Here is a 27,178-nt window from a genome sequence, read left to right as displayed (position 1 = left end):
TAGCTTTGAGATTTTATGTCTAGGTGAAGCTTTCACAGAAGAATGGTCTCAAATGTCTGTGACATCCACTTCTGCTGAATGTCCAGTGTTTCCTATTTCATGAAAGGACAGAAAGAACTAGAGGAAGGTAGTAAGTGCTTTCTAGAAAAAAATAAATCTCAGTGAACCACAGTTGCTTCTGTTGTCAGTGAAGTAGATTAGCATGAGTTTATTCTTCTTCAATGTCAAGCGAGAATAAAAATATTTTTCCTATTTTGCTTATGGAAAAATTAGATGGAGCAGGAAAAAAACCCACTAGACTTGGTATTGGAGGAACCGTGTTTTACTAATTGTGTATGTGTGTGTGTGTGTGTGTGTGTGTGTGAGTGCATATGTGGTACTGGGAATCTGACCCAGGGCCTCGTGCATGCTTGGCAAGTGCCCTACCACTTAGCTACATCCCCAGGCCAGTTTTACTAAATTTTCAACCAGGAACCCAATAGTCTAGCTAAGAAGTCAGGGTCTTCAGCTGGGTGCTGGTGGCTAACACCTGTAATCCTAGTTACTCAGGAGGCTGAGATAGGAGAATCACAGTTCAAAGCTGGTCTGTGCAGAAAAATCCAAGAGACTCTTATCTCCAATTAACCACCAAAAAGCTGTGGCTCAAGTGGTACATAGTTCAGTCATCGTTACTTTGTCTCTGTCAGAAGTGTTTTGGAAATACCGTGAGGAGATCTGTTTTCTTAAGCAGATTAATAATAACATTGATTAATTTTTCAGGCCATTAACTCAAGACACTTTCTTGCCTGTAGTTTGCCAAAACCGAAGTCATAACTATTAAGTCTAGATTAATAGGGCTTATAGGATATGATTTTGACCTTACAGTTCTTTTCATAATCTATTAATCATTTAAAAACCACTGACTATGCTTTATAAGGAAAATTTCAAGAAAATATAATTAAAATCTATTCAGACTTTCCCCAACATTTTGTGTGCACAGCTAAGAAATTACAAAGTTGGGCTGGGAAGATGGCTCAGTGGTAGAGTGCTTGCCTTGCATGCCTGAGGCCCTGGGTTCGATTCCTCAGCATCACATAAGCAAAAAAGAAAAAAGCCGGAAGTGGCGCTGTGGCTCAAGTGGTAGAGTGCTAGCCTTGAGCTGAAGAGCTGAGGGACAGCACCCAGGCCCAGAGTTCAGGCCCAGAGTTCAGGCCCCACGACCGGTAAAAAAATAAAAAAATAATAAAAAAAAAGAAATTACAAAGTTATTTACGGTAGTTACTTTGTAGTTACTTTACTGGTACTGGGGTTGGAACTCGGGGTCTTGCCCTGGCTGGGGAAGCGCTCTACCCCTCAAGCCATGCTTCTGCCCCACACTTTGGTTTTAAGGACAAATTCTCAAACTCGGCTGAGGATGAGGGCCTTCCTGATCCTGAGAACCACATTGGTAGGGTCTGGGTCCCAGCACGACTCTGCTCCGACAAGGGGATTTTTACACCTCACTGCCACCCACGTATGAATTCCTCTCTTAAAACAACACAGGCAATGACTTCAAGCCGAATTTCTTTGTTTTTCATTCCAGTGCCCATCCTCGCTCTCTTCACTGTAAAGAGACATGTACTTAAAGCTACTGGGAACTACTGGAGAGGGTCACCCAAAGCACCCTCCTTCCCCAGGCCTTGGAGTATAGCAATTGGAAGGCTGAGTGCCCAGAGGCCTGGCTGGGAGGGGGTAAGAGACCGCTGGCTTGGTGTGTGGCTGGTCAGTAATGTGAAGAGTCTGTCTTAAGTGCCAAGAGTGGGCAGACTTTGGTGCGTCCTCTAGGTGTGGTGAGGATGGCTAGGGGAGGAAGCAAGCGAGGCCAAGCGACAGCACTGGGGTAGCTGAATGGGGGTACAGGGCACAAGGTGACTGGCTCTGTGAACACTGCCAACACTGCAGAGGAAGAGTGTCCCCTGAGCAAGGCACATGTGCGGTCTGTACCAGCTTCTCAGCTAACCACAGCCAATACTTTCTAAAAAATCAGACTTGATTTTTGCCGCTGACTCTGTGTGAGCTGTACCACATCAGAGACAACGCCACACTCGAGCTGAGATGCTGCTCTCCTGGGCTGCTGGGCAGATAAGCAGATGGACTGTCCAGTTAGGAATAGAAGTGTGATATGAATGCACCCCACCAGGCATGACCCAAGAGGATAAGAAGCACTGGGGTGGGGGGGGATGGGCAGCTGGGCAGCAGGCGAGACACTGGGCTGAGAACGAGCAGCTGGCAGAGTGACAGCGAGCGGCTCACTGCTGCTGAGGCCACAGGGGTGTGAGAAGGGGTCAGGGAAAATCTCAACTACCATGCCCACCCACCCAGGAAATGACTTCCCGTGATGGTGGCAGACAGGCAGAAGACTGGAGAACTTCTAGAATGACTGGCCAAGGTTGTGCCTTGGAGCAGAGGGGCCAGGAAAGGTGGGCAACTGGGGAGAATGACGGTGAAGTTCAAGGGGCGCTGGGTGGAAAATTCTAGCACCAGCACCTCCTGGAGCCAGTCATTCCATGCTGGGTCACTGAGTGCTTTCCACACATTACACAGCTAAAGGCTTTGGGGGACACGCTGTAGAAAGAGAAAGATGCTTCCAGAATCATGCCTGAGGTGATAGCCAGTGATGGCAGAAACCCATTGTAAACATGCACCTCATGCAATGTCAGGTACACCCCGACTTCCACGCAAGAGACTTCCACCGAGTCCAGGTGCAGGATGCTGCAAGAAGACCTGGCTCCCCTTTGCTGAGCTGGGGGCAAAGCAAAGGGCGAGAGCTGAGCTTGGAAGGAGGAGCTGTAGCCAAGGGCCCAGGGGCCCAGGAAGGGGTAAGCCAGGCACCAAGTAATGGAGAGGCCGTGGCAGGTCCTTGTCTAACCCACCATGCTTAGCTGGTCTCCCAGGAGACACACCATGGCCCTATGGCTACACACTTAACCTTTGGTCTCCGAGATTGAGATGTACGTTTTCCTTAGAGATGGTCAGTGCTGGGCTGACCATCACCAGGGTGAATAAAGTTCCATGGAGGAGGCAGAGGAGGTAGGAGGGGCCGGTTTCAGACTTGCTTCAAAAGGATGGACCTTTAGTGTATCTTCCTCTCTTAATTAATTCATCTAATCTCCTAATTGGTTCAAAGCAGTTATTGAAGAAACTGTGGACTTCTGCTTCATCTCTATAGACACTGTTGGCCTAAGCTTCGTTAAGATGATGGGTTAAGGCTAATGGCCTAGAAAGGCTCATGATTATAGAGATAAGTGTGTTTTCATAAAACAAGCCATTTGCCCATTCTCCTCATTCTTGGTCCTCTGGCCAAAGCTGGGGGCTGCGCTTGCTCACAGTGTGACCTTCCCCAGGGGCTCAGTCTCACTTTTGCAAAGAAAGGAATTCCTCCGCTGTCCCAGAGAATAGCAGAGGAAAGCCTTCTTCACAGCCAGGCCTGTAGGCAAGCAAGTTGGCATGTTCTATCAGAAGACTGGCACCTACCCAGGGTACTGATGCCAGGAGGGAACAGCGGAGGGGAGGCTTGGTTTTCACACTATGGTCCACGGACTGCAGCACTGCCATCACCCGGGAGTGTCAGAAATGCTCTCTCTGCCCCAGAATGGACATCCAGGGTAGGGGCCATCAGCTCTTATGTGGTGTCAGATTTCCCTGCTTGTCAGGATTCATGCTGACAGGAAGAAGGATTTCTCAGGCAAGCTCTGTCCTTTGGTAGTCTCAACATCGTGATCCCGCAGGACTGGCCTTGAGAGTGAGTTCAAGTTCTCTACTGTGTGGGGTAGTGTTGGGCACTGCTCTCCTGTCCACATTCTTACCCCTGGTGACCATGAAGCTGTGTTTCCTGAAGCAAAAAGGAGGCCTCCGGCCAAGATCTGTGACCCCAAAGACAGAGCACAGCTCAGTCCAGAATGCTCACTGGCGAAGAGCCTGCTTCACTCTGAGTTTGGGGCTCAAGGAGAGAAATGCATGCTATTTACTGGAAATACTTTGGCACTCTGTCTTGCAGTTGAAGCATATTTTGCATTAGTTTAACTTTGCAGATAAGCCAATGTCTGTCTACCCCAGTAGTTTTGAACATGGCAATTCAAACCACGCGGAACCAATGGGAGAAGAACTAGTCTTCGGTTGACTTTAAGGGCACATTTTTGAGGCTTGTGCCTTTGGCACTAAGCACACTGATTTGTGCCTGACTCGAAACAAAAAAGTCCCAAACCACTTACTTCAGCTCTGCCCAGGACTCTGCCTCTTCCTTCCCTCCTGCCACCTTCTGTCCATCACGGGAGTCAGACCCTAGTCACTGAACCAGAGGCAGAATGGGGCCAGGGAGTCTGTGTGCGTCTGACCTGGCAGAGCCCTATGTGGAGCCAGCACTGCCATGCTTGGAAGCAGAGGACGAGGCAGAGGAAGCCTCTGACCTCTGTTCTGCGTCCTTCCCTCTGCCTGGCCTCCACGCTAGGCCACAGCAGCCACAGTTGAGCCATCCTGCAACCTTTGTGGGCCAGGGCTCCATGAATTGCTTTGGGCTTCTGAGGCCTGAACACCCAGCCCAGACACTGCTCTTGGCTAAATCCCACTTTCTATGGGTGGAAGGCCAGAGCACTGAATCTTGTCCACCCTTTCTCTCCAGCTGAGCAGGGAAGTGATATTTTCCCCCTTATTTACAATTTCTAACAATCACCACTTGTAACCTCTCAGCTAAAAAGACAAAATGAAGCTGGAAAGGAGTCACTTAAAAGGCTGCTGGGGGTGGCTTTGGCTCGCCCTGCCATCTCAGGCCTGGGTGGCTCGACACCCACATTTTTCCATCCTCTTCCTCCTCTCCTCTCCCACAAACTCCAGCTACTCCAAGCAGGGGGGAGACGCCAGGCTATCTGCCCCTGCAAGTGGTGACCAGTGCCCTTTAAATGTGGTTAGCACCGCTACAGAGCCTCTACTCATCTTCATTGCCACCGCCATGACTACAAAACTGAAGAAGCGACTTTAAATAACTTGAAGCACTACCTGTTAACCTGCACAAGTTCAACTGCCCTGCCCGCAACTCCACAGCTTCCAGGGAGAGCAGTCTCCACTGGGGTATAAGATCTACCCATCCTGCTTGTCCTAACAAAACAATGGAAGCCTGAAAGGGCAGTGGAAGAAAATGAAAAATCAATATGCTGACTTGCCCACTAACAATATTCCTGATTTCAGCAAACCAAGAGTGACAGTGAAATAAAACCAGCAGATGTTTAAATCTGTTAGCTTGGCAACTGAAACGGGAAGGCCCATTTACTAATACCCCTTTTGCTGTCCAGCTAGAATTTGTCAGTGTTTGTTTTTTTTTTCTCTTTTACTGCTGTTTTAGCTCCTCATGTAGCTTGATCAAACTGGCTTGATATCAAATTACTTGAAGAATTTGTCTTCAAAAGTTACCACTTTAAGATTTTTTTTGAGAGAGAATTTTTTTTCTTTTGCATTGCTGAAAACTTCTCCCAACAGTGGACAATGTCCAGGCATTTGCTTTGCAGTTATGATCATGATTCTGTATTGTTAAAAACAATGATGTTGCAGACTGCCTCTTTATCTTTTCTAGAAATAGCATTTGTGTTGAAGAGTAGCACTCTGTTTAACACAAATGCTTATTTTTGCCTCTTTGGAGAGAAGCTTTGAAGTTTGTTTGCAGAGAGACCTTTTTTTTCTCCCATTGCAATACTATTTTTTTGCAGAATAATAACGTGGGCAACTTTGTGATTAAATGAGTTTGATCCAGCTAGGTGCTGATGACTCATGCTGGTAATACTTGTCTCAGGAGGCTTAGATCTGAAATCTGAGGCTCCTGGTTTGAAGCTAGCCTGTACAGGAAAGTCTATGAGACTCTTTTATCTCCAATAAACCAGCAAAAAGCCAGAAGTGGAGCAGAGGATCAAGTGGTAAAATGCTAGCCTTGCATAAGATAAAGGACAGAAGGTAGGCACTGAGAGTTTAAGCCATACACACATGCAAACTCAATCCACCGATTTTGATTTTCAGATTTTGTATGTATGTCAGAATCTATATTGCATACATTATTTATTTTGAGCATCTATAATTTCACAGCTGCTCACTTTAATTTTGTGATAAATAAACCACTATGTATTAAATTTAACAATTTTTTAAACCTCAAGTATCAACTATCTTTGTGTGTGTGTGCTGGTCCTGGGGCCTGAAATAAGGGTCTGGGCATTGTTCTTGAACTTCTTTGCTCAAGGCTAGAACTCTATCATAGCTCTTTGGTGGCTAATTAGAGATAAGAATCTCATGGGCTTTCCTGCCCCTGATGGCTTCTAACTGTGATCCTCAGAACTTAAACTCCTGGGCTGGGAAGGTGGCTCAGTGGTAGAGTGCTTGCCTTGCATGCCTGAGGCCCTGGGTTCGATTCCTCAGCACCACATAAGCAAAAAGAAAAAAGCTGGGAGTGGTGCTGTGGCTCAAGTGGTAGAGCTCTAGCCTAGAGCTGAAGGACAGTGCCCAGGCCCAGAGTTCAGGACCCATGACCGGACTCCAAAAAAAAAGAAAAAAAAAAGAACTTAGACTTCTAAGTAGCTAAGATTATAGGCATAAGCCACCGGTACCTGGCTCAATTGTCTTTTTCTTAGTGAGAGGGAGTGTGAAGTCTGGAAAACCTCTGGCGTTAATTACAATCCAGGGTTTAGAAATCATGGCTCACAGCAATCTCCACTGTTCCTGAGCCTGCCTCCTCTCCTTCCAGCTGAGGTGCATTTCTCAAGGTTCATGCTTCTGTCTTTAATGCCATTTCATGGAAGAATTTTTAAATTTATAACAGATAACTCAGATTAAAAATCATAACTATGTACCAAAACACCAGGATATGAAATCAACCCATGAGCCAGGTGCCGGTGGCTCATTCCTGTAATCCTAGCTATTCAGGAGGTTGAGATCTGAGGATCACTGTTCAAAGCTAGTCCAGGCAGGAAAGTCCCTGAGACTCTTACCTCCACCACCAGAAAACCAGAAGTGGTGCTGTGTCTCAAGCAGTAGAATGCTCTCCTTGAGCTGAAGAGTGCAAGGACAGCACCCGGGCCCAGAGTTCAAGCCCCACGACCAACCAAAAAAAAAAATCATCCCATGAAATTGTAGCTTTTCTGCATACAACAATGAGAGAAAAATCAGGAAAACAATTCCATTTGCCTCAAAAAGAAAATAAAACCTTGAATAATCAACCTAACCTAGAAAGCCAAAGACTTCTACAATGAAAACTTTGAAGAAAATGATTGAAAGAGACATCAGGAAGGGGAAAGCCCTTCCATGTCTAGGAATCAGCTGGATTAGTATCATGAAAATGTCTACAGCCCTAAAGACAATCCACAAATTCAGTGTGATGCCCATCAAAATCCCATGCATCACAGAGACTGAGAAAATATCCAAAAATTCATATGAACCACAAAAGACTCAAATAACCAAAGTAATCCTAAAAGTAATGCTGGAATATCAAAATTCAAACTACTACAGAGCTATAGTCACAAAAACAGTTTGGTACCAGTAGGAAAATAGTCCTGAAGACCAAGGACAAAATAGAAGCCATCTGATATTTGACAAAGGAGCATATATATGTATATATGTATTATATATATGTATATATGTATATATATATATGTATGTATTATTAACCTCTTTGACACAGAAGACAAACTGGATCCCTGTCCATCACCTTGTACTAATGTCAATTCAAAATGGATCAAGGACCTCAATGTAAGACTTGAAACTACAACAGGAAGGAGGAGAAACATTAGAAATTGTTGGCATAGGTCAGGACTGCCTCAGTAGAATTCCAGGTGCTCAGCAAATAGGAGAGAGAACCAATAAATGTGATTGATTGATGCTAAAAAGTTTCTCTATAGCAAAAGACATTATTACTAACTAAAAAGATAGCTTCCAGAATAGATCTTTGCTATATATACCTTTGAGTATATATCCAGAATATCCAAAGAGCTCAAAAATGAAACCCCCAAAGAATCAATAACCCAATTAACAAATGGGTCAAAATGATAGAGACTTTGCAAAAGAAGTAAAAGTGGCCAATAAACACATCAAGAAATACTCAATATCTCTGGCTAAAAGGAAATGCAGATCAAGATAATACTGAGATTCCATCTCATCCCAGTAAGGTTGTCATCATCTAGAATACCAACAACAAATGCTGGCAGGGAAAGAAACCCTATTTCCCTGATGGTGGGAATATAAACTAGTACAATCATAGTATGGAGAATCCTTCAAAAGTTAAACATTGAACTTCCCATAATCCAGCAATACTACTCTTGGACATTTACCCAGAAGATGACAAGTTAGGATACGGTAAAGACACCTGACACCCATGTTCACTGCTGCACCATTTAACATAGCGAAGTTAATGGAAACAGCCAAGATGCCCTACATTATGCTAAGTGAAGTATGTCAGGCTCAGAGAGATAAAGGGCACATGTTTCCTCTCCTATATGGAAGTATATGAAAGCATATGCAACATCAAATGCATATATACACAAAATGACTAAAGTCAGGGAGGGGTAAGTGGGAGAAAATGAGGGAGGGAGTAACAGTGTTTACAAAGAAATGTATTCATTACCTTACTTATGGAACTGTAACCCCTCTGTTCATCAACTTTACAAGAAAGATTAAAATAACCCACCAGTTGACTGAAGTTTGGTATACACAGGAGAGGACTCCCATGGTGTAATGCCTCTGATCAAGTAAGTTACAGTTTAACAAAATGAATACTAGGAAGCTGGAACATGACTTCTCAGGAGAATGGTGAGGTAGAGGAAAGGGGGCAGAAAAATGGAGAGAGGAAGGGTGCGCAAATACATCCATGATTTTCAAAGTTCATCTGTGAAAATGGAAGTAGGTGTCTTGAGGGGAGGGATGGGTTGGAGAGATGGGGGAGAACAATGGAAGGGTAACAATGATCAAGATGCACGGTTCTCATTTACTTACATGTTGAACGAATCCCTTTGTACAACTACTTAAAGATAATTGAAAATGAAAAAAAAAATTCCAAGGTTTTGGTTGATACATATTTACATTCTGTAAATAGACAGAAATATGTTGAAAATTTATGTTGAAAATAAAAGGCTTTTAAGAGCATAAAAAGGCAAACAATAGCTTTAAAAAGTACAGAAATACTATTTAGCCTTTAAAAGAAGAGAAATCTACCACAGTGTATTACCAGTGATGAGGTTGAGGATATTGGGATCAATGGAATAAGGGAGTTCCAAAAGGATAAATACCACATGGTTTCACTTACATGATGTCTGGGATGGGGTGAAGTTCACAGGGAGAGAAAGCAGGACAGGTTACCAGAGCTAAGCATGTGGAGGGGTGGAGACTGTTTAGTATGTAAGTATTGGTGGTAGTTGGGTGTGTGTGAGTTTCTATTTGGGATGATGAGCAAGATGCTGGTGGTGCCAACAAGAATGTGAATGTACTTGATGCTACTGATCTGTGACTTAACAATGGTTAAGACAGGCCAGGTACAAGCAGCTCATGTCTGCCATCCTACCTACTCGGGAAGCTGAGATATAAGAGTCACAGTTCAAAGCCACCTGGTTCAAGAAAATCCATGAGTCTCTTATCTCAAAATAACTATAAAAAGCCAGAAATAGAGGTGTGACTCAAGTGGTAGAGCATCAGTCTTGAGTGAAAAAGCTAAAGGGGAGCACTCAGAACTTGAGTTCAAGCCCATGTACTGGCACACACACACAAATTTACTGTCTATCTCTCTCTCTCTCTCTCTCTATCTATCTAGTGTCTCTCCCCACTCAAACACATTTTTTCCTTTTTGAGATGCTTCTTTTTTTTTTTTTTTTCTCTTGGTTTCACACAAAATAGAGGCAGTATTCCTCTGGGTTAGACTTCCTCTGAGGAAAATGACCTTCCCAATCAGATTCTAATTCCAGGATTTCTAGAAAGGCGGTTTCTTTGTCAGGAACTTCTAGACAGGACTCAATCCTATTCTTAATTGCTTATACCTTTTAAGTAAAGCATTTGGGGGATGTTAAAAAAAATTTAAGAGCCAGCCAACATGACTAATTTTACTTCCTTCCCTCTCGAGCGAAATAGCTCATTATTTCTAGAACATTGAATTCCAAACATGGGAGATGCTGATAGCCAGCCGCCCTGAGAGATCTCCTACAGGAGCCGTGCCAACCAGAGGGCCCCATGCAGCAGGGGTCTCCTGGGGCCCTACAGTGGGTCACCCAGTAGGGAGGTGGCCAGTTGTGGTACCCACTGCCGTGCCTGCTGGTGGCTGGGCCTCACAAGAGAGTAGGTTGCGGAAAGAGGAGGATGGAGAGGCCCAGGTGAGCAGAGTCAGAGAAACAGGTAAGTAAGACAGCCGGCTGAGCCATTCTGCACTGTGGAGAAAACTAGAACTAGAAACCCTCATCTCTCTGTTCCCATGCCCTAGTTCCATGAGATTGGGAAACATGGACACACAGACACCTCTGAAGGCTGGCGTGAGATTCACAGACGAGGGGCTCTCAATATTCCTTGTTTTGCAGGGGAAGAAGGAGGCTGCACAATGAGATGTGGAGACAAGGAAATCCTGTCTGAGCTAAGAGGGACTCCGGAGGCAGGGGTGGGCGCGGAAGGGGGGGGGGGAGGTGGTTCTGGGACAGGAAAGGAGCGCATCCCAGGTCCTGATTTAGTCATGACTCGGCCGGCTGTGACAATGAGGACAATAACCAAGTAAGGAAGAAAAGAAGGCCGTTGGGCTGCCTTCCATCTGCTGTCATCCAGTCTGCCCTTCCACCCAGGTGGGGGACACTGCACAAGTCCTGTTAGGAGACAGGCAGGACCCTGCTCTTTCCAGAAGGGTTTTCTGCCCAGGACTATTTATATCATGTGTGTTGAGGTGCTCTAGTGGCTGGGGGCTTGGGATGCTATAACTACTCTCAGGAATTCTATAGGCACCTTCCAAGTTCTATAGGCACCTTCCGAGAGCTCTTCTTCCTTTTCTCTTTCAAGGCGGGTGCTCTGGGGCTGAGGGACACAGAGGACAGAGTCCCAGCGCAGGTCTGTGTACTGCGTGTCTCTTACCCATATGTTTGAATGGGTTACACTTTGCTGACAATCAGAAACTTTATTTCTAGTGGGCTTGGTGGGGTCTGGTGCATTAAAAAAAATTGTGGCGCTAGCATCAGACCTATGGCCCGCGTCTGCTGGGCAAGCACTCAACCACTGGGCTGGACCCCAGACTTGGGCCTGTGTTTTTTTTTGACCCTGGCTTGCCAGAAGCCCATTTCCTCTGTTCTGGTCTTCAACTCCCAACACCAAAGTCACAGATCCAAAGCCACTCCTGTGCACAGGAACAGACCACTCTGTAATTTCTACCAGATACCAGCCAATTAGTCCATGTAATCATTTCTTTAGCCCACAAATTCTGTAATTCCCACGTGGGAGACCACCAACTAGGCAAAAGCAGTTACATAGGAATTTTCTGGGTGGAGTGGAAACAATCCCTAGGAAAAAATGTAAATCTCACTCACTTTCCCTCATTACCTACAGGGACCCTCGGCCAGTGGGGATAACTTTTACCTTGAAATCAAGGGGGGAAAAATGCTGCTATGAAGGGCACATGTGTGCATGCGCGCATACACACACACACACACACACACACACACACACTTCCTTTTCTTTAGCCAAAAGATCAAATACTTCGGGGGAGGGGGCGGGGGAGACGGGGCATAGCAACTGTGGTGGAGGAGGGAGGGTTTGAGGGAAGAGGGGACCATGCCCAGCTCTAACTGTGACTTAACATCCCAGCAGTTGGCGGGGGGTACTTCAATTACTCTTCATTTTGGGGGGCTCTAGTTTGTTTTCTTTTGGGAGGGGGAAGTATTCTACCACTTGAGCCATGCTTTTTCTTTTTTCTCTAGGTATTTTGCCCAGGTGGCTGGCCTTTAGCCTCCCTTTAGCAGGATGATAAGCACAAGTCCTGAAACTCAGTTTATTAATTGGGATGGTGTTGGTCATGATGTCTCTCTAACTTTTTGCCAGGTTTCATTTTGAACTATTATCCTTCAGACGGCTGGATTACAGCATTGAGTCACAGGGCCTGGCCACCAATTAGACTCATGAATGGATATCAATTCCAGCTGGGCCAGAGGGGTAGATGTGGGCATCCTGACCTCTTGCCACTAGCGGTTCTGATAGGAAGGGGACAGGGTATCCTTGGGCTCAGGGCGGAGACGGGGACAGCACAGGCATATGGAACTGGGTGGCACAAAAGCTGTTCAACCCCTGCTTTTCCTTTCTGGTTATCAATGGCAGACAGTGACAGGCAAGTGTGCTTGAACAACACTGGCCATGGGGCCACTCTCTCTGCTGGAGTTTCCCCAGCTGCTCCCCGAGGCAGAGGCTGTGGTCATGGGAGCACAGAGGCCTCTGAATCTTGGGGGCTGGGAACACAGGATGCCCCATGCAGGCCCCCCGCCTCCCTGGAGCAAGGTGGACATATTTGGGGCATGCTGGGAGGTGGGTGGGGCTCTCCAGTGCTCCACATCCAGAGGCTGGGCCTTCACCCCCTGTTGCATATGGGTTGTAGTGGTCCTTAAAGCAGTACCACACAGACGCCCCTCTACCTGGGCCGGGAGCGCTGCTGCAGCCACTGTCCTCTGTCTTCCTCATAATCAACGCGGTACACGCTGTGACCCAGACGTGTGGGTCTCCCCAGTGTGGCAGAAGCTGGCGGCCTCCCCTCCAATCCCACACTCCGAGGGCAGCAAGGCTGAGGGCTGGGGCCCTCTGCCCCCCAGGCAGCACTAACACCAGCCCTACGTTGCCTTCTTGTGCTTCTGACCCATGGGCTATAAAGTGGGGTTCCTATGACCCTCCTCTTTGGGGCCTGTTAATCTGCTAGAAGGGCTCCAGGACTCTGCACGTGAATACAGATGAGGGAATACTCAGAAGGCAAGATACGAGAGACGCAGCAGGGCCCCCATGCCTCCCTCCAGCCCCTGCCTCCACAGACATCACTTATACTGCCACTTGGGAGCCCCCAAACCCTGGCTTGTGAGTTTGTATGGGTACTGCAATGCAAAGGCCATAGGGGGCCAATTCCTAGCCTCTCTATTCTCCCAGAGGCTGAGGTACCAAGGGCTTTCCAGGGACCACACCCATGCCATAGCCATTACAAGGTAGTCATCATTAGTATGCCAAAGGACTCTTATTTGTGGAAGATCCAAGTTACTAAAGGACCGGGGAAGGAGAGTGACTACTGTGCTTCCTAGCATGACCTGGTGTGTGTGTGTGTGTGTGTGTGTGTGTGTGTGTGTGTGTGTGTGTGTGTGTGTGTGTGTGTGTGTGTGTGTGTGTGGTGGGCTCTGGGATGCCTCAAGGCCTTCTATACCAAGAGTCCTGGCAAAGGACATCTCCCTGGCGATGGGTTCCATCTTTGTAAATCACCCCATAGTCAGTCCAGGGATGAAACCCCTCTGCTCGGTCCTGAACCACCTCTGCCCAGTCACACAGTGGAGAAAAGAACAGGAAGAATACTTCCCGCTGGTCGGCACACCTGCCGGTCACTAGCCCAAGACCCCCTGTTCTCAGCCTTGTCAGGGCATCCATCTAGGAGCGGGGCATGCCGGCAACGTGGAGGGAGTTCACACTGAGGTGTTCACGCTGGCAGAAAAGTCACTCTGACAGGCTGATGTGCTCAGATCCTGTGTAACTGCAGTACATCTGTCAAAACTAGAGTGGCTCATGTTTGTCATCAAAGCTGAGCATCCTGGTCCCTGGTCAGCCTGAGAGGTAAGGTCTGTAAGACTCAATCTCAACAGAAGAAGCTGTACATGGGGGTGCGCACCCGCCATCCCAGGAATGGCAAGCCTAAACTAGATGGTTCGCAGTACAGATATATACCCGGGCAGAAGAGAAGGTTGTATTAAAAAAACTGCACAAAAAGGGCTACTTCAGGTCTGGGAAGGTGGCTCAGTGGTAGAGTGCTTGCCTCACATGCATGAGACCTTGGGTTCCATTCCTTAGCACCACATAAATGGAAAAAGCCAGAAGTGGTGTTGTGGCTCTAGCAGTAGAGCACTAGCCTTGAGCTGAATAGCCGAGGGACAGTGCCCAGGCCCAGAGTTCAAGCCCCATGACCGACAAATAAAAGGGCTGGTTCAGAGGTAAATCACCTCGCCAAAGGCCTGACTTCAAGCTCTAATACTAACAACTCTGCCCTCCCACCCCAACCCCAAACCCAAACCAAAAAAGCCACACTAAGAAATGAGCACGTTCAACCTCAGACTCTTGGACGTGTGCCAGTTTCCCCACGAATCTAATTTTCTGTTTTAGGAGCTTCTCCAGGATGCCACACTATACCTAGGAGGTGGTGTTTGCAGAAAGACTCCATGTTTCCAATTAGCCTAGCTCTGTGCCCCGGAGCAGGCTGGGGAAACTGGAAGCCACTAGGAGCCAGGGTTCTAGAGACAGAAACCCTGGGAGATAGAGCTGCCACATCTGCCCACCCCAGAGCTGGGGGCCCCAGAGCCCGGGCCAGGGTAGACTTGACTGAGGAGGGACTGGCTGCCTGCTCTTCCGTTGTGACCACAACAGTAGGACCAGGGAGGCCATGAGGCTGCTCCTGTGGCTTTCCATTGCCCCTTTCACGGACCCAATTAAAATACAGTCTCCCATTCCCCAGAAGTCAACCAAGTTGCAGGGCTGTGAGCCCAGCAGTCCTGTTATCCACAGGAAGGAGTGGCCCACCAAACAGTGGCAAGGAGAACCCTCCTCCAACACCTCCCCCCCTTCTGGAAGATTCCAGAAACTTCTCAACCCCAAGAAGACAAAAACCTTGCTGCAGCACATTCCTTTAGCTTACAGGATGCAGACTGAGCCCAAGTGCTCACCTGGACAAGACCTCTCATTCCCAGTGGGCAGCGGAGGCCTGGCTCAGCTGCTGGGCCTCAGGACGTTGCAGAGCTGGCAGTGGTGGGCAGCAGAGGTAACAGTGCTGGCTCTGACTGGTCTGAGCGCGAGGGTCACCTGAGGACACCTGAGCGCAGGGCGTGCAGCAAGCAGCTCTTCAACTTTTCCACGCAGCCCTTACTTGCCCTGAGGTTGAACAGCTGATGCTGAGCCATGTGCAGGCCAGCTGGGAGCCATGGGACTCTAGGTACTCAAGGAAAGCTTGCTGGTTTCCCAAAGTGCATCAGCCTAGCCCCGTTCCCAGCTCTACCTGATGTCTTTGTGAGGAAAATGCCAAAGAAGTCAGCAAGAAAAGGTCAGAGGCCAACCTCAGAGCATTACCTAAAACACTCTATAATCAAAGATACATCTTCCTTTTTCCCAATGCAAGTTGCCGGGCAGATTCAAATGGCCTTGTACCATTGCTGTCTCCATTCATTACCAGCCCAACTTCCAAGGCCACCATCTCTTCTCCCAACTTTCCTCTATGTACGAGACTCACACACTTTCTTTTCTTTGACATACAACTAGCCAGTTTGGTTTTTACTGTTCTGGCAGAATCTGTAATTCCTGTTCTTGAACTCTTTCCTTGAATCTCTCCTGTTTCTTTCTCTCCCTGGTTCTCCGTGAACTCACAGGACAGTACCGGAGCCAATTGTCCGGTCTGGCATTCATGCCCCCCCTTCCTACCCTCCTTGGGCATGGGATGCTGGGGACGCATCAACTATCCTCTATCTTCCAATCTGCCCAGGAGAACCACCTCCTTCCCCAGCCTGCAGAGAAGGAAGTTTGTGATCCTCCTCTTCTTGTGGCCTAGATGTTTCATATTGGGACCAAAGCCAAGATCTAGGATGTGGGACATACCATCCTTATGATTCCACGCACACCCACCGTGCGAGTGGTCCTGTGAGGTAGATGAGATTCTCACCAGCCCCACCACCGTTACACACAAGGTCTGGGGCACAGTACAGAGGCACCCACTGTGAGAATCTGCCTCACTCCCTCCGAGTCAGGAAGGGCAGTGGCACGCATGCCCCAGCTCGAAGGCAATGCTGGTGACCGTGAGTGGTTCACACTAGGGCCTGAGCTGCCAGTGAGGTTTCTGCTTCCTCCTCCCCTAGCTTGGAAATGCCAGAGGCTCAGTGTGGGCTGAGTGCCTGGCTCCCAGCCCTCCTCTCCCCACCCCAGAATACTTACAAGACAGAAATATGGGGCACAATTTCATTTCTACCCCCTTTTTCTCATCTGTAAAATGGGGCTAATAATAGTTACCTGTCTCAGGTGCGTTTTCCTAGGAGGCTTTGAAGTACTAATGGGCACAAATTGGTACATGGAGAAACACTCATTAAGTAATTACACACTGTTCACTAACTAGGTTCAGCTGCTTCTGTACCAAGTCCCACCAAATACAATTGATAGCTTTTTTATGACTATTATTTTTTAACTAAACTGACCTAGCTCCAGGAAGAGCCCTGAGACTGAAGCAGACAATTAGGAGAGGAGCTGATCTCCTAACAAGAAAAACTGAATGAACGTAGTTCAGGTTTAAGGAATTATCTCCAGGGTATCAAGCCAGTAGTGAATGAGAAGCTAATCAGTAGCTCGATGCACTATTGAAGACAATAAACTGTAGATACAGACAGCTCACATGAATATGACTCTAGTAAGAATGCTAAAATTCACCTATTTGATTCACAGATTTGGAATTTAAACCTCAGAGAAATAAGATAAATTGACGAGTGACATCAACTGCCTATCAACTCAACAGTCCAGCTCAATGGTTCCCAACGTTAGCCTTGGGTAGGAATACAGGTGACTAACCCGCTCCCTGACAAAGTCCCACTGGAAACTAAAGAAAGGGACCAGAGATTTCTACCAGGCCTTTCCAGACAATACTGCTTTATGGGGTGTACAGCTGTCCTTCTGCGAAGCTCTGCTGTTGGATCCACCCAAGGAACGAGAGTCAACAGACAGAGTGAGCTGGGTGGGTATGGTGTGGCTCATGTCTGTGAACCTGGCTCAGATCTGGGGATCCTGATTCAAAGCCAGTCTGGGCAGAAAAGTCCATGAGATTCTTATCTCCAATTAACTACCAAAAAGCTGGAAGTGGAGCTGTACTCAAGTGGAAGAGTGCCAGCTTTGAGCAAAAAAGCTAAGGAACAATGCCCAGGGCTTGAGTTCAAGCCCCAGTACTGGTGTGCACGCATGGCTCAGCGTGCATGCACACACACATACACAAAACACATTCAAGAGCTATACTTGGGGTACAGGAGGGAGCTGGGTCTCAGTGACAGACCAGGATATTCACTCCTGCAGAGTGTATCTAGGTCTTCCAACAGAAGTCTGTTCAGGAGTCAGGATTGCTCCCAGATGCTAGGAATGCCTGTGCCTCCCTCAGCTCAGGATGGAACCAGTGGTGTATGGCAGCTCTGGGTCCAAGGACTTCGAGTCAGTGCCCTGTGCCTCTCAGACAGTACCGGTGCTCTCTAGGAACTGCCCAAGGAAGCGTGAGGGAACGTGCATAAATCTGAGGCACATCTAATCTGAGACACAGGCCTAAGGACCCACAGGGTTACCTGATGGGTTCCAGTATAGAGATGTGGCTCTGTGGACAGGTAGGAGACAGACCCAAGCTTCCAGTGAGTTCCAGACCCTCTCCAAGGGCCCCTCTTCCTTCCCACTCTTCCCACTCTTCCCACTCTGGGTTCTGGAACCAAGCAGGATAGAGGGCCGCTCTCTCCCAAGGAGAGCAATTTCCCAGTCCTGTCTCGGGGTCCTCAGCTGCTTTACATAGGCTTTGATGGGTTGAAAAGGGTTGGAGTGAAACCCCAGCAGGGTCCTGGCACAGTGTCTGCTCAGGCGGGGCGGAGCCAGGAGAGGAGGGAAGGCTAATGCCTGGAGGGGGCCCACCTGGGCACTGGCTGCTGCCCGCACAAGAACCCCCAACAGATAGGTGTGTGTGGGGGGGGGGGACATCCCACCACGGCTGTGGCCTTTTGGTCACAGCTACACAGCTCACCGGAAGTGGCAGATGTGACCACACAAAAGTGCGTGGAGCGCACAGGGCAGCCTTGGCCTAGGGGCGCAGGGGTTCAGGGGCTCAGGGGCGCTGCGCGGCCCCTCCCATCTGTGGCTCCTCAGGGCCCAACCAAGTTTCTCACAGGCGCAGGGACGGCGCACGGCGGCGTTCGTACCCCCTGGCCCCGCCCATGTCTCCAGATCCTCCCTTTTAAACCTCCAAGAGCCCGCTGCGCACCTAGTGCCGGCCCACCAAGTGTTGGGTTCAGGAGAGGTCTCCGCGCACCCCCAGCCACCCCCGGCCTCCCCCGGTGGCCAGGGTGTCACCGCCCAGGACTGAGAATCTCCGCTAAGTCCCGAGCTTGGCTCCGAGGAAAGCAACAGGCGCCTCGGGCCACGTTTTAATTGTTAGCTCCCCGTGAGAGTGCAGACGCCTGCCTGCCAAGCACCAGACGCCAAGGAGGGGAGACGGACTGACAGACACAAGCACCCCCACCTCCCCGCCCCGCGCGCACCCCCGGGTGGGCACGGAGTTTGCCGCCTTCCAACCCCTCGCGGGGGGCGCGGACCCCAAGCGGGACTTACCGCCAAGACGCCCCGGGCCAGGCACAGGGTCGCAGCCCCCAGCAGCAGCCACCTGTGGGGAGAGGGGTGGGAGAGGCCGTGAGCCCGCGGGGCCCTGCCACTTCTGAGGGCGGCTGTCCGGCGCCCCCGCGCGCGCGCGGCCGGGACCGGGCAGGGGGTCGCTTACCGCCGCAGGGCCGCGCCGGGCGCCGCCGTCGGCCCTCGGCCCATGGTGCCCGCCGCCGCTCGGCTCCGCTCGGTCGGTCCGGTCCCGCGCAGCCTGGAGGGCAGAGACAAAGCGGGTCAGACCGGGGCTGCGCGGAGTTCTTTGCGCCGGGCGCTCCGCTTCCCGACGCCCAGCCCATGCCGAGACCGAAGAAGGGGGCGCCTTCTCTTCCGGCCCGGCTGGGGCCCTCGGTGCCGAGCGCGCTCTCCCAACCCCGTCCCCGGCCCGGCCCTGCGCAGCCCCTGCCCGCGGGGCGCCCCGGGCCGGGGGGGATCTGCGACCCGTTCGGGGGGGTCGTCCTTACCTCGGGGTCCGGGATCGGGGGAAGGAGGGGGGGTGATGGCCACGCGCACAGCCCCTCGGGAGCGGTCCCCGCGCCGCGGCCGGCCTGGCTGGGCTCGCCCGTCCCTCGGGCCCGGGTCCGCGAGAGAGCGCCGGGGCGCAGGGGACGCGGGCGGAGCGCGGAGCGCTGAGTGTTGGCGGCGGGGCTCGCGGCGAGCGCAATTCCGGCGCCGCGCGCTCCCGCCGCCTCTTACCCGCGCCGCAGGGTCCTCCCCGCCCCCCCCCCCCCGAGACGCCGCCCGCGCGGGCCCGAGGGGAGGGGGCAGCGCCAACAAATTGAGCTCGGCCGGCCACGCGCAGGTCTCGGCTCAGAGCCGCCGCGCCCGGGACGCTGCTCCGCGCTCCCCGCTCCGACAACCCTGAGCCTGAGCCGCCCGCCGCGGCCCGCACGCGCCCGGCCGCCGGCGCCCACCGCCGGCTCCCGCCGCCTCTCCGCGCCGCCCGGGACGCGCCACCATGGGGCCCCGGCTCGGCGTCTGGCTGCTGCTGCTGCCCGCCGCCCTTCTGCTCCACGAGGAGCGGAGCCGGGCCGCCGCGAAGGTGAGCCCCCCCCCCCCTAGCCCCGGCCCCGGGAGGGGTACCCTCTCCGGCTTCCCCGCCCCGGACCCCCAGGCTCCCCACGAGGCCTCTTTGTCCAGCGCCCCTTGGGGGGCGCGCGGGGCACCGGCCAGGTGCACCCCTCCAGCCGCTCCGGGGTGGGGACCTCGCGCCCCCCCCGCCCCGGTCGCGCATCCAGGACGGACCCTCCTTTGTTACGGTCTAGGGACCGGGGAGTTGGGGGGGAAAAGTTCTGCCGGGCTGGAGGAAAGGAACGAAACTTAGCGCGCACCGTGGCGGAGCTTTGAACCCTCAACGCGGAGGCGCTGGGCAGCCGGGTGCCTTCACCTGCCCGGCATGCGAGCCCCGGGAGCCCAGGCGGGAGGTTGGGAAGGGGGTGCGGGGGCGCACCCCGAGCTGCGCGGGGCCCCGCACACATGTGCCTGGCAGCCGCTTTGGGCGTGTTTCTGGTTGGAGACTGATGGTTGAGGCTCAGCTCTGGGCTGTCTGCCTGGAAACAGCTGTATCCTAGCTTTCCTGGGACGGAAGGACAGACAGACGGACAGGCTTGTGCCGCCTAGGACGGGCTGGCCAGCAGCAGGGGCTGTCTATACCTCCAGCCGAACTGTCCCCTTCTGCTCTTTATTAATAGTGTTTGTCTTAGAATGAGACCCGAGTGTGAAACCAAAGTGAAACTCCATCTCATTGTTCTGCGTTTTCCGACTTTTCCTCTCCTCGGGCTCTCGGCTGGTGCAGAAGGGGCCGTGGAGAGCCATTTGTTTGCCCAAGTCAGACTCAACTTGCAGCCCTGGTGTTGCTTCTCTCTCCCCTCAGGAGAATAAAGACTGAATGGTGCGCGGCCCAGCTGTCCTGACGGCCAGAGGTGTGGCCTCTTCATGCGCCCCCCCCTCCACCCTTAGCTTGTTTTCCCACACATGTTTTTTCTTTTTTAACTATTTCTTAATCTAGCTCTCCCCTTTATTTTTGGTCTTTTCCCCCTCTAGAATTTCACTTCTCTTCTGGAGGAATGAAACTCCTCTTGGATGAAGTGTTACATACTAGAATAGAGAGAGCGGTATTCTGGACTTGTGTGTAGCATGTAGCATGTACTTGTGTCTGTAGGTAAGAACTCGCCTGCTTCTTGGAAGTCCCCCTCCCCCCCCATGGATATCGAAAGGCCGGGTGATTTTTATTAACGACGAAGTTAGAAATATCCTCCGGCCTTTTGAGTCTCTCTGCACCATTCCAGTTGTTTAAACACTCTTTTCTAGTGATGGCCAAATATTTTTTAAAAGCGCGAGCATGAGAACACTTTATTTTGGTTTAGAATACTGACCAGATTTACCACTTCTGAGGAGACATTTTAGGCTGGGTGGCAGGCAGATCGGAGTTCTATTAGAAAGTATGAAACCAGTGTTTGGAGTTGGATGTTCTGATTGGCATGTTAGCAGAGAAGAGCTAACTGCAAGAGCTGACTTATCGGACATCTAGGACTTAAAAGAATGAGGCTGTCATGCATATAAACTCCTGATATTAGCTAAAAAGTGAAACTCACTGATGTTGAGTTTGAGATTATTTTAATTTCCTTTATGTATTCTCTAAAGCCCCAGGACATTTGTGGCCATGAGCTTTGCTGTATCCCTCAAGATATAAAGTTCCTAAGAAATCTGGCCTGTGGCCATCTGATCACCAGTTGACCTGAGATATTATCATTTTATTATATTTTTCCTGGCTGAGTTAGAGAGGAGCAATTAAGATATATATGACATGTGGGTATACAAGATTTCATTTTTAAAATATTGAGTGGGTTTTAAAGTTCAGCTCACTTTGCATGCCATCAGTAAGATTGTTGTTTCCTTCCTTCCAAAATCAGCTGTTAGGTATATCAGAGTGTTGAAAAAACTTATACATTGATCCAAGACAAATATAATTTTTTTAAAAATCCAGCTGAATGGTAAATGCTGCAAAGTTTTCAAGCCCTAATTCAGGAGTGAGTAAATGTAATTCTTGGATTCCTGTGTCTTAAGATTCCTGATTTGTTTATGCACATAGTACCCTACTGTGTGCTGGCTATGAATTATACTTTTTTTTCTCAATGAAAGGCCATTTAGACATTGTCTGCTGTGACTCTTATTATTTCTTTACTAGCAGATGGATTTTTCCAAACTTTTGCTTGTGTGTGTGTGTGTGTGTGTGTGTATGTGTGTGTGTGTATGCATGCATGCACATTAGTACATCAATACTGGGGCTTGAACTGAGGCTCAGGGCCTTTGACCCTTAGCTTTTTTTTGCTGAAGGCTGAAACTCTACCACTTGAGCCATACCTGTACTTCTGTTTTTTTGCTACTTAATTGGTCATAAGTGTCTCATTCTTTTTTGCCCAGGCTGGCTTTGAACTTTGATCCTTAGATCTCATCCTCCTGAGCAGCTAGGTATAGAGGTGTGAGCCACCAGCATCCAACTAAAAAACTATTGCTTTTATCTTATGTTGAAACTACTTCTGTTCCCTGTCCTCCAACCTTTTTTTTCTTTAAGATAAGAAAGACTAGAGACAAATATCAGCCCCAGGAGTTATGATCATATGCACCTCTGATTCTGTTGGGCTGCCATCTTGAGATGAATGAACACCCCTGCCTCCCCTCCCCCTGCCCCACTGGTTCTATATGATGCTTCTTAACAAACTGTCAGGATCAGAAATGTGAACTTTCCCCTAAGAGGTATATCCATCTATACCTGCCTATCAATCTTATCTCCCTGAGTGACCATTAGTCATTCCAGACAGTGAATCCTGGCCCAGAGCTCAAAGGAAGTGAGATTTGGTTCTCCTGGGAGCTTGAACCAGCTTATGGGGATGTGGATTGGATGTGTGGCCTTTGCCTAACTAGTAAGGGCACGAAGGGAGAGGTGGTGGGTGGGTGGGGGTTCTCCAAACCTCATGTTCTTTGTACTTGAGGTTGAATCTGAGGGGCATGTGTGTGTCAGGCCAGGCCTTCATATAGGTGTGTACACTAGAATCACGTGGACAAGGTGAATGCAATTAGGGACAAGAGACCCCAAAGTTTACATCTGCTTTTACTCAGTAGATGACTGGGGGAACTCTTGGAACCCCATGCCTCAGTTTCCCAGGCAGATCTGCCCCTGCCTTACATGGTCCTGCTTTTTCTTCCTTATTCCACAGAACAGGAAGGGACGCCTCCTTCCTATCCTGCCCCAGCTAGGCATTGGCCATGCAACAGAGTGTGACACCCAGTCTCTGCCCAGAAGGCCATAGACCGGTGAGAAGTACTGAGAAACAGAGATACACCCAACATGGCTACCAGCAAGGGAAAACAAGGGCTATGGAGAAGAGGGAGAAATAGGAGCTGCCAGGTAGCAGCTGGTTTTCACCTTGATCTGAGGGATAGCTATAGTGGTAAAGCCAAGGGTCTTTGTGCTGAAAGACAAATTTGGAGTCCCTTCCTAGGAGATTCCAGATGACCTTGTGTATAGCGTTAGCCTGGTGGCTGATCTTTGATCTTGGAAAAGGAAGTGGAGGAACAGATACCCTGAGAACTGTGATAAGGAGCCTCTAGCTCCCTCCTAGTCCTGGGCTGTATCCTGTCCCTTTCCTACATGCACCAAGCCCACTGGGGGGGTTTGGTAGTTTAAATACGGATGACTGACTCTAGGTAGAAGTGCCTGTAGGAACTCACCCAGAAAACCTACCCTGGCTTCACAAAACTCTACATTACTCATTAACAAGGCTGTTGGCACTTTTCTGGGAACTGGTAAGGGGGGTTCTGACAAGGTGGGTTACTCAGTGAAGAGGTGGTGAAGGTTTTTTTTTCAGACAATGGAAGCCATGAGTGATGATGCTCTACAATAAATCCTCATCCACTGGGAGACGTTTCCGGAAGTGAAGGCATCCCGACTTTGTCCTGGGTGCGTTTGGCAAAGTTTGTGATTAGCTGAACAACAGTTGTTCCTGATGTGGAGAAAGGATTAGGCTCACTCAAGTGTCTCTAAAGCAGGTTTGGTATTTTGAGCTCTTGGGATGGAGTAAGCAAAAGCAACAATAGAATGCCTAAAATAATACCCGAATAGCATTGTTCTTCCTGCAATTATTTAGCAGCCACTAAAAAATGTCAGCCATAGAACAAAACAGAAGACAATTCCTACCATTCTGGTGCATACAATGAAAAGCAGTGGAAACTGGATGCTTGCGTTCTAGGACAGGCTCCTGTGAGGTTTGGGAGGGCTGAGGGATTACCTGAGGTTAATGTTTGTGGTCTGTTACACAGCGGGTTACACAGCCATTGCCCTCCATTGTCCTGCCTCTGTCCTGGGCCTTTTAGATTCTCCAAGTCCTGCCCCTTCCCTGGCCCCACACTGGGCGTGTCTTTGGGTTGGGTTCTGCTGGCTTCTCCTTGTTCTCTGTCCTCTATCTTAGGGATTCCCTATCATCTCCTGCCCAATCACCCGCCTTCTTGAACTTTTAGCTGACGTCTTCAGACCATTGGATGCTCCACCCTGGATTTCTGGGTTTAATCTCTAACTTACCCTAGGTGTTCAGAGTTCAGACTTTTATCCAGACCTGTTTCCCTTCAGAGCCCTCCCGTGCGGCCCTGGGTGGCTCCCTGCTGTTTTCTGCTGCTGAGCATGGAGACCATGCTTCTTCTCTAGGCCTTGCCTTTCTCTCCCTTTTAATCCTCAGGTCTGCTGGGTCTCCTATGTGTTTGGAGTCAGCCTGGCCTCCTCCTCTGGGACTCTACTGTAGGTCTCTACAACCATTCCAGGCTGCCCTGCCTTCCTCTCAGCCCTTGTTTTCCTGACTGCTAACACACATTCCTCACTGCTGATGGGGCTGGGAGTCTTCCTATGTTTCCTTTAAACCACATAGTTCTCCCATGTTTCAGGACCTGACTGAGGCTTCCTCCAGCTTCCTATACCTCACCAGCCTGAGTCCACAGCCTCTGCCTGGCCTACACCCTGACATTCTCTGGGGACAGACTGACCCTTGTGCATCCACAGAAGGCCCATGTTCAGTTCTTCCTGCTCCCTCTTTCCTCTGCTTGCCTCTGTTCCCTAAGGTCTCTGAAAGCTGTCTGCACCCTTCTTAGTTAAATGCCTCTAAGGTCCTTTCTGGCTGTCGGTAGCAGTGTCCACTTTTTGAGCCTTGGGTCCATAGCATAGACAAACGAGCATGATTGTGACAATGCCGCATGGGCCATCACTGCTGCCACGGGCTTGCTCCTGGCATTGGGTTGGGAGGTTAGTTTTGCTACCCCAGTCCATTATAAGATGCTTGGTGGTATAAATACCCTAGTGGGAGAGGGCCTGACGCATAGGGGATGCCGTGAATTAATTCTTGGTAATGGTGGTTCTTCTGCCACGCTCACCTGCCCCCAGCCACTCCTCCATTGTCCTGGGAGCTGTGTGCCAGCTCCAGGGAATGATGCTACATTGTCCACACGGATGTATTAGAGGATACAAAGAAAATAATGCCAAAGGAAGGTGTTTCCCCTTAATTTGGAATTTGGGGCAGATATTTCACCACAGACTAAACACGACTTGGAAATATACACAATGCTGAACTCTTTTGTAAATAGTTTATTCCGTGGCTTAGTAATATTCTTTGTAGAAGCTTTGCTAGGTTTGATCCTTAATAGGCATAGTATCTATGCTTATGTAACTCTTAAAGCTCACTTGCTTTGTGGCAAGGTAGATAGCGGACACAAAGTTTCAAATCAGATAGAAAAGAAATAGTCTTACCTTTTTGTGTATCTATTGGGCATGTCTCCTGATTGATAAAGGAGAATTATCTAGCTGCCTGTCTTGCCTTGCTGGAGAAATCAGTTTTTGTTCAGAGTTTAGGAATTCCAATTATTTGTAAGTAAATCTGGATCTTGGTGTATTTTCACCTTTTCAGGTAATAGCAAGAAATGGTGGTTGTAAATTAGAACCAGTCCTAACTTCCATTTTATAATAACACCAACATTTGTTGAAGGAATCTGGTTTTTGTTTTTTGTTTTGGTATATTCACTCTTAGAGAGTTTAGCCTATTGAAGCAAACATTGTCTTAACTAACCAGGATGTCTGAAAATTATTATTACTATATTTGGTACTTAATTCAAATGTGTGAAAAGTTTTTTGTTTGTTGAGTTTCTGCTTCAGCAATGAAAGATACTTCTTTCATTAGGAAGAACAAAAGCCAGCGCTTTCCAATTTTATCTCAGTGTTTCCCAGGGCTCCCAGCAGTTCCCTAAGGCAATGCCTGCTCCTGAGATGGTGAAGATTGATGGATGATTGACACCCAGCCTTGTGCCTTCCTTTAGAGGATAGACTTTTCCTTGATATTACTTAGAGATCTAAGCATCTGGGGCATACTGAGCTCCAAATGTGTATTTATTTCCTGTTTTAGCATGTGACAGATAATCCCAATAATAATTATTTTGTAATTTTTCCTTCACTTTTAGTGAAGAAATAATATTCATATATAATTTAATTAGTGGGAGATTTGAGTATTGCATCACTAACAATTTTTTATAAAGTAAATATTACTTTTGTAACAAAAAATCAAAGTCTACTTTAAAATTTCCAAGTATCTATCTTTTTTTTTTTTTTTTTGGTCAGTTGTGAGGCTTGATCTCTGGGCTTGGGCACTGTCCCTGCTCTCTTCAGCTCAAGGTGAGTGCCCTACCACTTGAGCCACAGCAGCACTTCCAGTTTTCTAGTGGTTTATTGGAGATAAGAGTCTCACAGCCTTAACTGCCTGGGCTGGCTTTGAACCGTGATCCTCAGATCTCAGCCTCCTGAGTAGCGAGGATTACAGGCATGAGCCACTGGCGCCCAGCTTCTTCTTCTTTTTTTCAAGTAAAGAAACACAATTCCCATGCTTTCTGGCTTCACAGTGCTCCTCTCAAAGTGAGGGGTTCTTCTTCCTAATTAGTGTCTATTCTTGAATTGCACTGTAGGCTTTTTCAAGGAACACAGGAACAGTGCATCACCACAGGGATGTGCTCCTTCAGGGTCTGATTAAGATGGTATTATTATCTTTACTGCTATGGTGTTGAAGGTTTCATTAGATTAAAAGGACCAGTCGCTCTGAGACCACCGAACACCTATGGCTGATCCATAGGTAGAAACTCCTTTATTGAATGTGGGTTTTTAAATGGAATCTTTGTATTTGTCGGAGGAGAAGGTTTGTCTTAATTCTAAAGACCTGAGATTGGTCAGACAGAAAGCCTGCATCTGTCATAGAGGGTGAAGATCCCCATGGTCTTTGATCAGGTGTTGGTGATGGGATCCTTGTGTTTGGGAAGGCAGTGAGGGCCACCTCGCAGAGGTGGTGTGTGCTACACCCAGATCCTTCCACCCTCACCTTGACCACAAGGCTTTTCCTGAAAACACGAGTCACTGTTTGTAAAGCATGCATTCAATGCTCACTTAGTGCCAGGTACTATTCTGTTTGTTAAACGCGTAGCAATCTGCAGAAAACCTACCACAAGGTACTACGTCACCCGTCTGGGGGCATGGGGGTTGGAGAAGTCCCCCCGAGTGGCT

The 27,178-nt window shown here is 49.1% G+C and overlaps 2 protein-coding genes across 2 annotated transcripts in view; one reads left to right on the top strand and one right to left on the bottom strand.

Moving 5' to 3' along the window:
- Col4a2 (collagen type IV alpha 2 chain) overlaps nucleotides 1-19,209 on the bottom strand; it is a 142,221-nt gene extending 123,012 nt beyond the window's left edge. The window contains exons 1-3 of the mRNA XM_042697115.1: nucleotides 19,062-19,209; nucleotides 18,719-18,811; nucleotides 18,553-18,604 (exon numbers count right to left, since the gene is read on the bottom strand). Of these exons, the coding sequence (XP_042553049.1) occupies nucleotides 18,553-18,604; nucleotides 18,719-18,762 (96 nt within the window). The 5' untranslated portion in view covers nucleotides 18,763-18,811; nucleotides 19,062-19,209. The remainder of the gene's footprint in view (nucleotides 1-18,552; nucleotides 18,605-18,718; nucleotides 18,812-19,061) is intronic.
- Nucleotides 19,210-19,491: 282 nt separating this feature from the next.
- The window catches only part of Col4a1 (collagen type IV alpha 1 chain), a 127,032-nt gene continuing 119,345 nt past the window's right edge, over nucleotides 19,492-27,178 (top strand). Inside the window, exon 1 of the mRNA XM_042697057.1 lies at nucleotides 19,492-19,639. Coding sequence (XP_042552991.1) covers nucleotides 19,556-19,639 — 84 coding nt within the window. The 5' untranslated portion in view covers nucleotides 19,492-19,555. The remainder of the gene's footprint in view (nucleotides 19,640-27,178) is intronic.

This window comes from Dipodomys spectabilis, unplaced genomic scaffold, assembly GCF_019054845.1.
Source record: "Dipodomys spectabilis isolate Male_0828 unplaced genomic scaffold, ASM1905484v1 ptg000215l, whole genome shotgun sequence".
Taxonomy (NCBI): domain Eukaryota; kingdom Metazoa; phylum Chordata; class Mammalia; order Rodentia; family Heteromyidae; genus Dipodomys; species Dipodomys spectabilis.
This window is presented reverse-complemented; position numbering and strand designations above follow the sequence as displayed.